The sequence below is a fragment of the Bison bison genome, unplaced genomic scaffold (genome assembly GCF_000754665.1).
Source record: "Bison bison bison isolate TAMUID 2011002044 unplaced genomic scaffold, Bison_UMD1.0 scf7180017864080, whole genome shotgun sequence".
Taxonomy (NCBI): domain Eukaryota; kingdom Metazoa; phylum Chordata; class Mammalia; order Artiodactyla; family Bovidae; genus Bison; species Bison bison.
In genome coordinates, this window is record NW_011494652.1 from 111,445 (window position 1) to 124,980 (window position 13,536).

General features: G+C 47.1%; 1 protein-coding gene across 1 annotated transcript in view; it reads left to right on the forward strand.

Moving 5' to 3' along the window:
* Positions 1 to 4,853: 4,853 nt before the first annotated feature.
* Positions 4,854 to 13,536, forward strand: part of LOC104986914 (keratin-associated protein 5-10-like) — a 9,604-nt gene continuing 921 nt past the window's right edge. Inside the window, exon 1 of the mRNA XM_010837632.1 lies at positions 4,854 to 5,337. Within this exon, the coding sequence (XP_010835934.1) occupies positions 4,854 to 5,337 (484 nt within the window). The remainder of the gene's footprint in view (positions 5,338 to 13,536) is intronic.

Genomic DNA, 13,536 nt, shown 5'->3' on the forward strand with positions numbered 1-13,536 from the left:
GGTTCGAGGACCAGAGTGAAGACTTCAGGCAGAACACACAGCACTCCCGGCTAAGCCCAATTCGCATAGGGCAGGCCCAGGTGGGGGAAAAAACATACAAAAGGAGGAGCCAAAGCGCTTTCTCTCGGACTCTCTCTCCCGCGTGTGTGCGCCCTGGGTCGCACCTCGGTCGCCACAAAGCAAGCGCACGGGGTCCGCGCGATGTCGGCCACCCACCCGACCCGTCTTGAAACACGGACCAAGGAGTCTAATGCGTGCGCGAGTCAGGGGCTTGCACGAAAGCCGCCGTGGCGCAATGAAGGTGAAGGCCGCCCTCGCCGGCGGCCAAGGTGGGATCCCGAGGCCTCTCCCAGTCCGCCGAGGGCGCACCACCAGCCCGTCTCACCCACCGTGCCGGGGAGGTGGAGCATGAGCGCACGTGTTAGGACCTGAAGGATGGTGAACTATGCCTGGGCAGGGCGAAGCCAGAGGAAACTCTGGTGGAGGTCCGTAGCGGTCCTGACGTGCAAATCGGTCGTCCGACCTGGGTATAGGGGCGGAAGACTAATCGAACCAGGAATGTTAGGCAGGCAGAATAGGGAAAAGGAGTCCAAAATGGCGGTGGCTAAAAGACAAGGAAGGTTCGAGGACCAGAGTGAAGACTTCAGGGAGGACAAACAGCACTCCCGGCTAAGCCCAATTCGCATAGGGCAGGCCCAGGTGGGGGAAAAAACATACAAAAGGAGGAGCCAAAGCGCTTTCTCTCGGACTCTCTCCCGCGTGTGTGCGCTCTTTTCTCTCTCTCTCTCTCTCTCCTGCTATCTTCTAAATACAATGGAGCTGTAACACTGATTTGCCTGAGAGCTGTAGCACGGTTTGACCAAGACCCGAGAGCTGTGACGTGCCGAGGGCTTTAATGTCCGTCGCTCCAATTCTTTGTTGTGACGAGACAAGGAACCGAGGAACATACACTCGCGTGACGGATCCAATCCCTGGTCTGAGAAGATTCTGCAACTAACCCTGGGTGCCACAACTGCTGCGGCCACGCCCTGGAGCCGAGAACTGCAACAAGAGAGGCCACTGCATCGAGAAGGCCGTGCACCGCGGCTGGAGAAAAGCCCCTGCAGCAAGAAAGGCCCGGCGCAGCCAAAAAAGACTGAGAGACTACAGGACCCTGAGCCAAACATGCAAGAGCAAAGCGTCTTTTGTCATTTTCACACTTAGTTATTAAAGAACTAAGAAAGATTTCTCATCAAAAGTAGTAAAATGTACCTCCTACACTGATGGTGGGAATGTGAATTGGTACAGACACCACGGAGAACAGTATGGAAGCTCCTTAAAACAATAAAAACAGAGCTACCATATGACCTGCAATCCCACTCCTGGGCATGTATCAGAGAAAAGCATGATCTGAAAGGACGCACCCCAGTGTTCGCTGCAGCACCGTTTACAACAGCCGGGACGTGGAAGCACCGAGAGGTCCATTGACAGAGCGATGGATGAAGAAGGTGCGGTACATACGCACAACTCAGTCGTTAAAAAGAATGAAATGGCATTTGCAGCAACACAGATGGCCTGGAGAGTGTCACACTGAGTGAAGTAAGTCAGAGATGGAGAAATCAGGAAAGGCATCCCTTATATGTGGGATCTAAAAAGAAATGATACAAATGAACTTACTTATGAAACAGAAAGAGACTCAGAGAATGAACTTATGGTTGCTGCGGGGAAAGGATGGGGGAGCAGATGGTTAGGGAGTCTGGAAGGGCTGTGTACACACTGCTATATTTAAGACGGATAACCAAGAAGGACCTACTGTGTACCACATGGAACTCTGCTCCATGTTATGTGGAAGCCTGGATGGGAGTGGGGTTTGGGAGAGAATGGGTTCATATGTGTGTGACTGAGTCACCTCGCTGCTCACCCGAAACTATCGCAGCATGGTTAGTCAGCTCTACTCCAGTGCAAAGTAAAAAGTTCAAAGGAAAACAAGTAATAAGATGTGAAATAAACATGCGAAAATAAGCTAGAAGTCATTCCTAAAAGTGAAAATATTATTCAGTCAATCATATCCAATTTTTCGCGACCCTATGCACCATAGCCTGCCAGGCTCCTCTGTCCATGGAATGCTCCAGGCAAGAATAGTGCAATGGGTTGCCATTCCCTTCTCCAGGGGATCTTTCCAACCCAGAGACTGAACCCAGGTCTCCTGCTTTGCAGGCAGATTCTTTACTGTCTGAAACACCAAGGAAATCATGCTGATGAAAGGCCCAAATTACAGCAAAATTTTCATATCACGTCAATAGCAGAATTCATTAACAAGAGGCGATGCATTTCAAACAAAAGTAAGGAAAGCTCATGAATTATTTGATAATCCAGTTAATGTGTAATAGCAAATCACATGAGTATTTTGGTAAAGGTTTATGTTTCCTGCTGATTTGACATGAAAACATTGGCACAGTCAAAGATAGTCTTAAACACATAATGGGCCAACCCCACCAAGGACGCAATCACAAGCAGGCTGACAGGTGTGACTTAAAAAGAGATATAAGGTAAGCAAGGAGGTCAAACCAGTTAATCCTAAAGGAAATTAGTCCTGAATATCCATTGGAGGGACTAATGCTGAAGCTGAAGCTCCCAATACTTTGGCCACCTGGCTTGAAGAGCCAACTCATTGGAAAAGATCCTGATGCTGGGAAAGACTGAAGGCAGGAGGAGAAGGGGACCACAGAGGATGGGATGGTTGGATGGCATCACCAACTCAATGGACAGGAGTTTGAGTGAACTCTGAGAGATGGTGGAGGACGGGGAGCCTGGCGTGCTGCAGTTATGGTTGCCGGGGCGGTGGGGAAGGGTGGGGGAGTGGATCGAAAAGAGTTGGACACGACTTATCAACGGAACAACAGTAAGACTAAACACCAGACAAAATGCTGATGCCCTGAAGTTTTACAGCACAAATGTAAAGACATTTGATTAATATTTGCCCAGATTTGAGAGCAAACCTAAATGCTTATGTATCATGAGGCTAAAACAAACTTTCAAAATCAACAAGTAAAAAAAAAACCTCAAGCAGCCATGATAAAGGAAAAACTGAAGTAGCTTTGTGTTCACTTTAGAAAGTAAAACTCTGAAATTGTTGTCATCTGATTAAGTGATGAAGGATATGTGGCCAAAAAAAGAAGAAAGAAAAACCATTGTGGAGGATGCCCTGGGGTAGAGAAGAGGGGTTGGGGCAACTCATTCAACAAAATAAGATTATTTTCCCTGCGTCTGTGCTCCGTAACGTCTGCCTGTCTGTGAACCTAGCTAGGCTCCTCTGTCCGTGGGATTTCCGAGCAAGAATACTGGAGCCGGTCGCGACTTCCTCCTCCAGGGGATCTTCCCGACCCAGGGATCAAACCCGTTTCTCCTGTGTCTCCTGCGCAGCAGGCGGACTCTTCACAGCTGAGCCAGTGTGTAAAGCCCTTATTCTCCCATTCCGGTCGCATTTGTGGCATCTATCATTTCTTTAAATCCGTAACTTACTGTTATTTCTTTTCTTCCTCGGTTAACTCTGATACATGCATACCCTCTTTGGGTTGGGCCTCCAAAGTCAGACAACGTATACAGATCTTGAACTCCAGCCTTTAAGCTCGAAACGAGGCCAGTTTGGAGTCAAGCGAGTTCTGCTCCCGCACAGAAAGCGGCGGGAACCTCGGCGTCCCCTGGTGACGACCCAAGAAACCGCGCCTGGGACCCGGGGCCGCGTCGCCCGAAGCCGGGGGCGGGGCGGGTCTCGCCAACTCCAGGACAAACTCGCAAGATACTAACACTAGGGCCCCAACTTCTCAATATTTCTAGTAAGAAGCTGTCAGCACTCCACTTTGAGGTATTCCCTTCCCAGTCACACATTTTGTTTTCTCTGTTAGAGTTCTAGATATCTAGATACCAAAGAGATAGCCAGGTTTCTTGAAAGAACACTTAAGAGTCTTGGAAACAGAGACCCAGCGGCGTTGCACACGGCCTCAGGGATCCTATTCTGGCTAATAATGCCCTTAGAAGCTGCTCAAGTCCCCTCTGTGATCTGCTGACAATAAAACTAAAAGCTGAAAATGGATCAAGAACTCCACTGTGTGTTCTGCTAGAGGGTTAAGGTCAATAACACTGGTTCCGGGCAGCTCAGTGGGTAAGATATGTCTGCCAGTGCAGGGGACACGGGTTCGAGCCCAGGTCCGTAAGTCTCACATAAGTCAAGTCGTCAGCAAGGCCGTGCTCCCTCTGCAAGTCTGCAAGGAGAGCCCGTCTCTCATCGCCACGACCTTCTGGTGGCTGCCAGGATGCCCTGGCTTGTGGCCACCTCACTCAGACACTCAAGGCGGCACCTGCAAATCCCCTCTGCTGCACCTCACACCCTCTCCTCCTCTCGGCATGCTCAGGCCTCCCCCGCCTCTCACAATGATGGATGTGGTCACACTTAACCCATCACCACCCAAGGGGATACTCCCTCATCTCAAGATGCTGAGCTTAATCACACCTGCAAACTCCCAACAGAGATGAAGGAGCCTGGACCCAATGCCATCCTCACAGGTCACACACAGTCCAACCAGAGGCAGGTGACCAACTACCGGGGATGCTTAGGAAGGACAGACTGAAATCCAGATGAATGAGGAAGAGGCAAATTTAGAAACCTAAGAAAGTTGTCAGTGACCCAGGCAACAGGAGCTCAGACAACAAATAAAAAAACATGACCTGGAAAAACAGACAAGAGGAAGTGATCAGAGCCTGGTATACACCCCAGCAGGTATATAGAGGCTCCCGGCCCCGGAGGCCCCACACTGAGCACCTCCTCTCTCTCCACCTGCTCCTCTGACCTGCTCCACTCTCAACCCACCAGAACCATGGGCTGCTGTGGCTGTTCCGGAGGCTGCGGCTCCAGCTGTGGGGGCTGCGGCTCCAGCTGTGGGGGCTGCGGCTCCAGCTGTGGGGGCTGTGGCTCCAGCTGCTGTGTGCCCGTCTGCTGCTGCAAGCCCGTGTGCTGCTGTGTGCCAGCCTGCTCCTGCTCCAGCTGTGGCAAAGGGGGCTGCGGCTCCTGTGGGGGCTCCAAGGGGGGCTGTGGCTCGGGTGGGGGCTCCAAGGGAGGCTGTGGCTCCTGTGGGGGCTCCAAGGGGGGCTGTGGCTCCTGTGGGGGCTCCAAGGGGGGCTGTGGCTCCTGTGGCTGCTCCCAGTCCAGCTGCTGCATCCCCGTTTGCTGCTCCCAGTCCAGCTGCTGCAAACCCTGCTGCTCCCAGTCCAGTTGCTGTGTCCCCGTGTGCTGCTCCCAGTCCAGCTGCTGCAAACCCTGCTGCTCCCAGTCCAGCTGCTGTGTCCCCGTTTGCTGCCAGTGCAAGATCTGATGTAATGGTCAGTCCAGCATTCAGCTAACCTCTTCCAACCGCGGCATCTGTGAGGCTCTCTGGCTTGTCATTCTCCTGCACACATCTTGCTCTGTGGACCTCTTCCCTGCATTTCCTGACTCCAGCATAGGAAGCACCATTCACATGAGGAGCCATGGCTCTGTCCCCATCCATCTAGGATATCCTTATGCAGAGGAAGGCCGCATGCTAATAGTCCTCTAAAAACCAAGTGGCCGCCACCATTCCTTCTGAGTCTTCTAAGGGCCATCATCTGCCACAACCAGGCGCTGACCCTCATGTGAAGGGTCTGGTCAAGAACATCCAGCTCCTGGCTTCTCAATAAGAAAAGATGCCACTGTGATCACATCCAAGTTTCCTTCTCCAATGAAGCCCAGTCCAGCAGAACTCCGTTCCTTACAGCAGGTTTCTGTACTTGTTTGTTAAAATACAATAAAATGTCCTGTCAATAAAGTTGTCTTTGTCACTGCCAACCGAATTCATTCCCGCTGCAACTCTTCATAGCAGTCTCTGTACAACGCACTGGTGACCAAGCGGGTTCACTGGAAGTGGGTGCCCGGAAGCCCATGCCAGCTGACCAGGCCCTGACTCCACTTACCGCCAGGTGTCCTGTCTGCTCCAGCCACGGCCATACTGCACCACCGATGTTGTGGCCGGGGGACATTCCAGGGTGCGGCAGAGAGGCCTGGGCTCCGACTCAGGATGTGACGTGTGTGACCTGGACGTGTGGCCGTCCAGCAGTGGGGCTTTCCCTTGGGGGGGGGGCAGTAAACTTGCTGTGTTGGGGCCAGCACCCTCTCCATGCCCCTCCTCTCTCATGTCCCAGAGGCTGGACAGCACTCTCCTGACTCTCTTGTGGCCCTGGTTCCAGATGCAATGGCTCAGCCCTTGCAAATGCCAGATGCAGAGGCTCAGCCAGTCTGCATTTACCTTCTCATGGTGTTTAGAAAAGAAAAATAACGCAGAAGCAGATAAGGGCATTGTGGACCTCTGCATGGGACATTAACAACATCCACTGTCCAGCCACAGGTGTCCTGCTCATCAGTCATAATGCAGCAGGGTGGGCTCCTAACCCAGACTGGCAGGGGTCCTCACATACAGGGGAAGTTTAGGGACAGACGGACACACACATGGGGAAGACACGGGGAGAAGATGAAGCAGAACTCTGGTGATGGTTCCACAAGCCGAAGATCACCAAAAATGGACCAGGGACCTGGGAGAGAGCATAGAACAGATTCTCCCTCACAGCTGTCAGAAGGAGGGAAGACAGCACTGAGAAATTCACCCAGACTGTAAGAGTCATAAAGGGTTCAGCCATGAAATAGAAGCCAAGAATCGCGGAAGAGATCAGAGGCTCCATCACAGTTCTAACAAGTGTCCCACATGGAAAGATCAAAAGAAATGGCAGGAGAACAATACTCAGAGAGATGACACATGAAGCTTCTTCAGATCAAAGGCACAAACTCAGTACCTAGGAGAAGCACAAGAATATATACAAACAAGTCACGTCAGAGTGAAACTGGAATACTGCAGCCAACAAGGAGTGGACTTCTGCCGCCATGTACAATGTGGTAAGTTGCAGCCTCCCAAAATTCCTACTACAACAACTGAAAGAAAACCCTGATGCTGGGAAAGATTGAAGACAAAGGGGAAGAGGGTGGCAGAGGATGAGATGGTTAGATAACAACACCAACTCAGTGGGCAGGAACTTGAGCGAACTCCAGGAGATAGCAGAGGACAGGGAAGCCTGGCGCGCTGCAGTCCATGGGGTTGCAGAGACTCAGATATGACTTAGTGACTGAACAGCAAACACAACAAATTAGGGACTTGCCTGGAGGTCCAGGGATGAGAATCCGCTTGCCAGTGCGGGGGACACAGGCTTGACCCCTGGTCCAGGAAGAGTCCACGTGCCACGGAGCATCGAAGCCCGTGTGGTATAACTGCTGAGCCCAGGTGCCCAGGGCCTGTGCTCCGCAAGAGACGACGCCACGTGAGAAGTCTGCACGCCATGACCAGAGAGGAGTCCTGCTCTCCGCAGCGAAAGCAAGCCCGCACAGCAGCGAGGACGCAGCACAGACAGAAAGTAAAGAAATAATTCTTAAAATAAAGCCAGGTAAATTACCAAAAGTGTATCTGAAAGACAATGGGGAAATATAGAGTAACAGGGACTAGATGGATAGGATTCCTAATAGCAGAAACCTTTCCCCCAAGAGAGGGCTCTCCCATGATGGAAGATTATACCATGTAAAACTTCTATGGTCCTTCCATAAAAAATAGCCAGTAGACAGAAAAAAAAAAAAAATTAGCAGACATAAAGAGAAACAGGAGGGGCCTTCCTGGAGCCCAGTGGTTCAGACTTGGCACTTGCACTGCCAGGTCCTGGGTTCAGGCCCTGGTCAGAGAACTAAGATCCTGAAAACTACATGGCCAAAAAATAAAACCAGAAATAGGAAAATGTGACAAATAATCAAAAGCGGAAAATGTAATAAAAGCAGACTCAAAATGATTCAGATCTTACTGTTAACTAGCAAAGACTTAAAGATAGCATGGGGAAAATATGGACATACTAGATGAAAAGATGGAAAAATTCTGCCAAAAGAGTGTCCATAAAAATACAATAAAATGGACATTCTAAAACAGAAAAGTACAATATATAAAATTCAGAATTTATCAGATGGCTTTAACAGGTGACTGGACATAGCAAAAAAAAAAAATTAGGGAATTCAATTTTTAAAAAAGTCCGTTTGGAAAAACATCCAAACTGAAGCAGATAGAAATGAGAATGCAAAAAATAAATGAGTGTAAAAGACGTGTGGGAATGAGCCACAAGTCTAACATAAGTGTAATTGGAAAATCAGAGGGAAATAAGATAGAAAATGGGGCAAAAGCAATATTTCAAAAGAGAGAGGTTGAGAATATTTTAGACTTAACCAAAGATATCAACCCATAGATTCAAGAAGTTCAGCAAAACTCAAGAAGAAACTTTTAAAACCCTAGCTACAAAATGATCACCTTCTGAAAGAAAAAAAATTTTAAGGTCTTAAAAGCAAAGAATATGGCACATAATTCCCAAAGAAGCAACAGTAACATTTAGGGCTGACTTTTCAAGAAAAACCATGGAAGCCGGGGGACAAGGGCACACAACCTATAAAGGGGTGAAAGAAGGACTTGCTAACAATTCTGCATTGGAGACTCTACTCTGAAAAAATAAGTTTTGCAAAAGTGAAGCTTAAATAAAGATATTTAAGAAAGACAAAGACTATGCCAAAGCCTTTGACTGTGTTCAGTTCAGCTCAGTCGTGTCCGACTCTTTGCGACCCCATGAATCGCAGCACCCCAGGCCTCCCTGTCCATCACCAACTCCCGCAGTTCACTCAGACTCACGTCCATTGAGTCGGTGATGTGACTGTGTGGATCACAATAAACTGCGGAAAATTCTGAAAGAGATGGGAATAGAGACCAGACCACCTGACCTACCTCTTGAGAAACCTATATGCAGGTCAGGAAGCAGCAGTTTCCTGCTGGAAACTGGACATGAAACAACAGATTGGTTCCAAATAGGAAAAGGAGTATGTCAAGGCTGTATATTGTCACCCTGCTCATTTAAATTATATGCAGAGTACATCATGAGAAATGCTGGGCTGGAAGAAGCACAAGCTGGAATCAAGATTGCCGGGAGAAATATCAACCTCAGATATGCAGATGACACCATCCTTATGGCAGAAAGTGAAGAGGAACTAAAAAGCCTCTTGATGAAAGTGAAAGAGGAGAGTGAAAAAGTTGGCTTAAAGCTCAACATTCAGAAAATGAAGATCATGGCATCTGGTCCCATCACTGCATGGGACATAGTTGGGGAAACAGTGGAAACAGTGTCAGACTTTGTTTTTTGGGGCTCCAAAATCACTGCAGATGGTGACTGCAGCCATGAAATTAAAAGACTCTTACTCCTTGGAAGGAAAGTTATGACCAACCTAGACAGAATATTAAAAAGCAGAGACATTACTTTGCCAACAAAGGTCTGTCTAGTCAAGGCTATGGTTTTTCCAATGGTCATGTATGGATGTGAGAGTTGGACTGTGAAGAAAGCTGAGCACCGAAGAATTGATGCTTTTGAACTGTGGTGTTGGAGAAGACTCTTGAGAGTCCCTTGGACTGCAAGGAGATCCAACCAGTCCATTCTAAAGGAGATCAGTCCTGGGTGTTCATTGGAAGGACTGATGCTGAAGCTGAAACTCCAGTACTTTGGCCACCTCATGGGAAGAGTTGACTCACTGGAAAAGACTCTGATGCTGGGAGGGATTGGGGGCAGGAGGAGAAGGGGACGACAGAGGATGAGATGGCTGGATGGCATCACTGACTCAATGGACATGGGTTTGGGTAAACTCCGGGAGTTAGTGATGGACAGGGAGGCGTGGCGTGCTGCAGTTCATGGGGTCGCAAAGTGTCGGACACAAATGAGCAACTGAACTGAACTGAACTGAAGAAAGACAAAACTAAGAACACTCTTCACAAGCAGACTCATACTTCCAGAAATACTGAAAGATGTTCTTCAGGCTGAAGGAAACTGGTCCCATAAAACACACACACACAGATCTACCGGAAGGAATGAATAGCACTAAAAGTGTAAATAATACAAAAGATAAATACAAAAGAGTAATGACCATAATGAGCTGAATTGTGTCCCCCCAAAACTCTTAGACTGAAGCCCTAATGTAATATTTGGAGATAAGGCTGTTTAGAGAAATGCTCGCTCAGTCGCTTCAGTCCTGTCTGACTCTTCTGTGACCCCGTGGACTGTAGCCCACCAGGCTCCTCCTTCCGTGGGATTTCCCAGGCAAGAATAGTGGAGTGTGTTGCCATTTCCTCCTCCAGGGGATCTTCCCAACCCAGGGATCGAACCCAGGTCTCCCGCACTGCAGGCAGATTCTTTACCAGCTGAGCCACCAGGGAAGCCCAAGAATACTGGAGGGGCTAGCCTATCCCTTCTCTAGCGGATCTTCCCGACCCAGGAATCGAACCAGGGTCTTCTGCACTGCAGGTGGATTCTTTACCAGCTGAGCCTTCAGGGAAGCCCTTGTAAGGGCAGAATTAAGGTTGAATGGAGTAGTAAGGATGGGACTCTAACCCAATAGGACTTCTGTCCTTATAAGAAGAGGAGACACATCAGCTCTGTCTCCCCCCGGCTCTCCTGACAAAGGTCATGGAAGGAGACAAGCCAGAAAGAGATGTCTCACCCAGAATCAACTTTGATCTTGGACTTCTAGCCTCCAGAATTGTAAGAAAATAAGTTCCTCTTGTCTCTGACACCCAGGAAGTGGTCCTTTGCCAGGGCAGCCAAGCAGAGTCATACACTGAGTGTTTAAGGCAACAATAATAAACGTGATTTCTGGGATTCACAAGAGTGTACAGTGAACTGTACAAGTCAGCAGGGGGAGGTAGCCCCTAGTAATGCTCTTGATTTCCTTGTGAAGAAGTGAAAAACACTAAGGGTGGACTAAGTTTGTCAAGGAAATCCTGAAATGTGAAATACGAATAACCACAAAAGAAAAATCCAAAATAATCTACAAATAATGTATCACAAGAAATAAGTAAATTTAGCAACATCAGTGGGGAAACAACATAAATTTTCCAAGTGTAGTAACAACAGTTAGAAAATTTTAAATATATATTTATTTTTATTAAAATACAAAAATTATTTATAATTGATCCCCTAAAATAATAAACCTAGAAATATAAATCATATGAAAGATGTACAGATTCTCTAAAGTGAAATTATAAAGCATTACTGAAAGAAATTAAAGAGGATTTAATAAACGGAAAGCTACGCATGTTCACAGACCACGTGATTCGATGTTGAAAAGGTGTGAATTTTCCAAAAATTGATTACTGTGTTCAGTTAAAATCCTAGCAATTTTTTTTTAATTTGACAAACTTACTTTGAGTAGAAGGGGTAATAGTGAACATTCTTCCCTTGTTCCCAGTCTTACAGAAAAATATTGTTTTTGCCACTCTGAAGGACAGGGAAGCTTGGCATGCTGCAGTCCATGGAGTCGCAAAGGGTCAGACATGGTCTAACGTGGTTAACTACACTGATTCATTTTCAAATATTAAGGAAACCTTTTTTTTTCAGGTATGATAGTATGAGAGATTAGTATTAGATATTGTCTAAAAGTAAAACATAGTTATCGTTAATAATATGATTCTTAGTTTTACTTCAATTTAAACTAGCCATAAGGAACGAAGATGGTGACCGCGGTGGGAAGGTTGCTCTGGTCTTCTCGGTCTCTTCGTAATTGACCCCAACAGAGTCATCAAGCATCTGAGCGTCAATGATCTCCCAGTGGGCCGAAGCGTGGAAGAGACCCTCCACTTGGCGAAAGCGTTCCAGTTTGTGGAAACCCATGGAGAAGTCTGCCCGGCCAACTGGACACCTGAGTCTCCTACAATCAAGCCCCATCCAACTGCTTCCAGAGAATATTTTGAGAAGGTAAGTCAGTAGACCGTCCCTTGCACGCCTGCAGCTTCCCGCACCAGAAAAGAACCACAGTGGGAACTCACTTGTAGCTTTTCAAAGATTAGTATTTATAGCAGGCAAAAAAAAAAACCAAACCCAGTGATGCTTATATTCATAAACAGTATTACTCTACTGCTACTGCTAAGTCACTTCAGTCGTGTCCGACTCTGTGCAACCCCACAGACGGCAGCCCACCAGGCTCCCCCGTCCCTGGGATTCTCCAGGCAAGAACACCGGAGTGGGTTGCCATTTCCTTCTCCAATGCGTGAAAGTGAGAAGTGAAAGTGAAGTCATTCAGTCATGTCTGACTCTTAGCGACCCCATGGACTGCAGCCCACCAGGCTCCTCTGTCCATGGGATTTTCCAGGCAAGAGTACTGGAGTGGGGTGCCATTGCCTTCGTTTTTGTAATGTTGGCCAAGGCTTTTAAAATGTTTTCAGTTACTAATGTAATGAGTCCAAGGCAAGGTGTGGATGGATGGCTAGTTTCTGTGGAGTGTGTATGTGGCTCACCTGTTTCTTGGATCCTGTCTTCAGTGGGAAAAGGAAACAGATCTTTTTCCTCAGCCTTACTTGAACCTTTGTGTATACCAGAGTAGTACGACAGGTATTGAAAACTTCTGATCAAAGGTCTTGAAATTTTCCTCTTGAATTTCTTTGTATTAAACTGAATTTTCTTTAAAGAACATAGTTTTAAGTTGTTAGTCTCAGTGGTCTAATTTAACACTTGCATTGAATGTATGGTTGAAGGAAATGTGAATCATTTTTTTTTTAAAAAAAGCACAGTGGCAAAGTGACTTAACTGATGGTTCATGTTCCCCATTCCTGAGATTTATAGTTTATATACTTATTTTACTTACTTTGTTAGCTGACTTAGTGTCTACATACATTTCTAATATTGATTGGGTATAATTAGAAAGGATATTTATTGAATCCAAGGATTGCAGTATGAATTTGAATCATTCATGCATTTGAATTATTGTAATGATTTTCTTTCTTGAAGTGTTCCACGTAGAAAATATAATAAAAAATATACATATTTAAAATAAAAAAAATAAACTAGCCATAAGCATATAATAATTCTTTCATTAGTAATGCATGTCTCTTACTCTGTCAGACTTTTTTTTTTAATTTATTTATCTATTTTAATTGGAGGAAAATTCCTGGGGTAAAGCCTCATGAAAATTTTTAAACTATATGTCTACCACCTTGATTAAAAAATTAAAATTAATCTTTATGTAATAAATAATAAATTTAGTGTGAAGACGAATTGGAAGTTAGTATTCTCCTAAATAAGCTGAGAGGAGCTGCATTTGGGGCGCTGAGCGTAAGCTGGGCCCGTCCACCTGGAGCCACGAGCCTCTCCCGTGCAGCCAGACACTGAGAAGGAGGCCCCCGGGACTCTGTTGGGTGCAGACTTGGGCCATCCTATCGAGGGCCACTTGTGACGGGCAAAAAGGGCAGGTGACCAGTTCCTAGGGATGTCAAGAAGGAATGGGCAAGCAGAGCTCAGGCCCTAATTATAGGAGCCAAAAGGCGGGGAGACACCAAATTTAGAACCCTAAGAAAACAGATGCTCACGAGTCAGTGAGAGCACAGGGGCAAGGAGGAAACAAATGCGGCCCAGACAGGAACCAGGAAGGGAGCACGCGCCCAG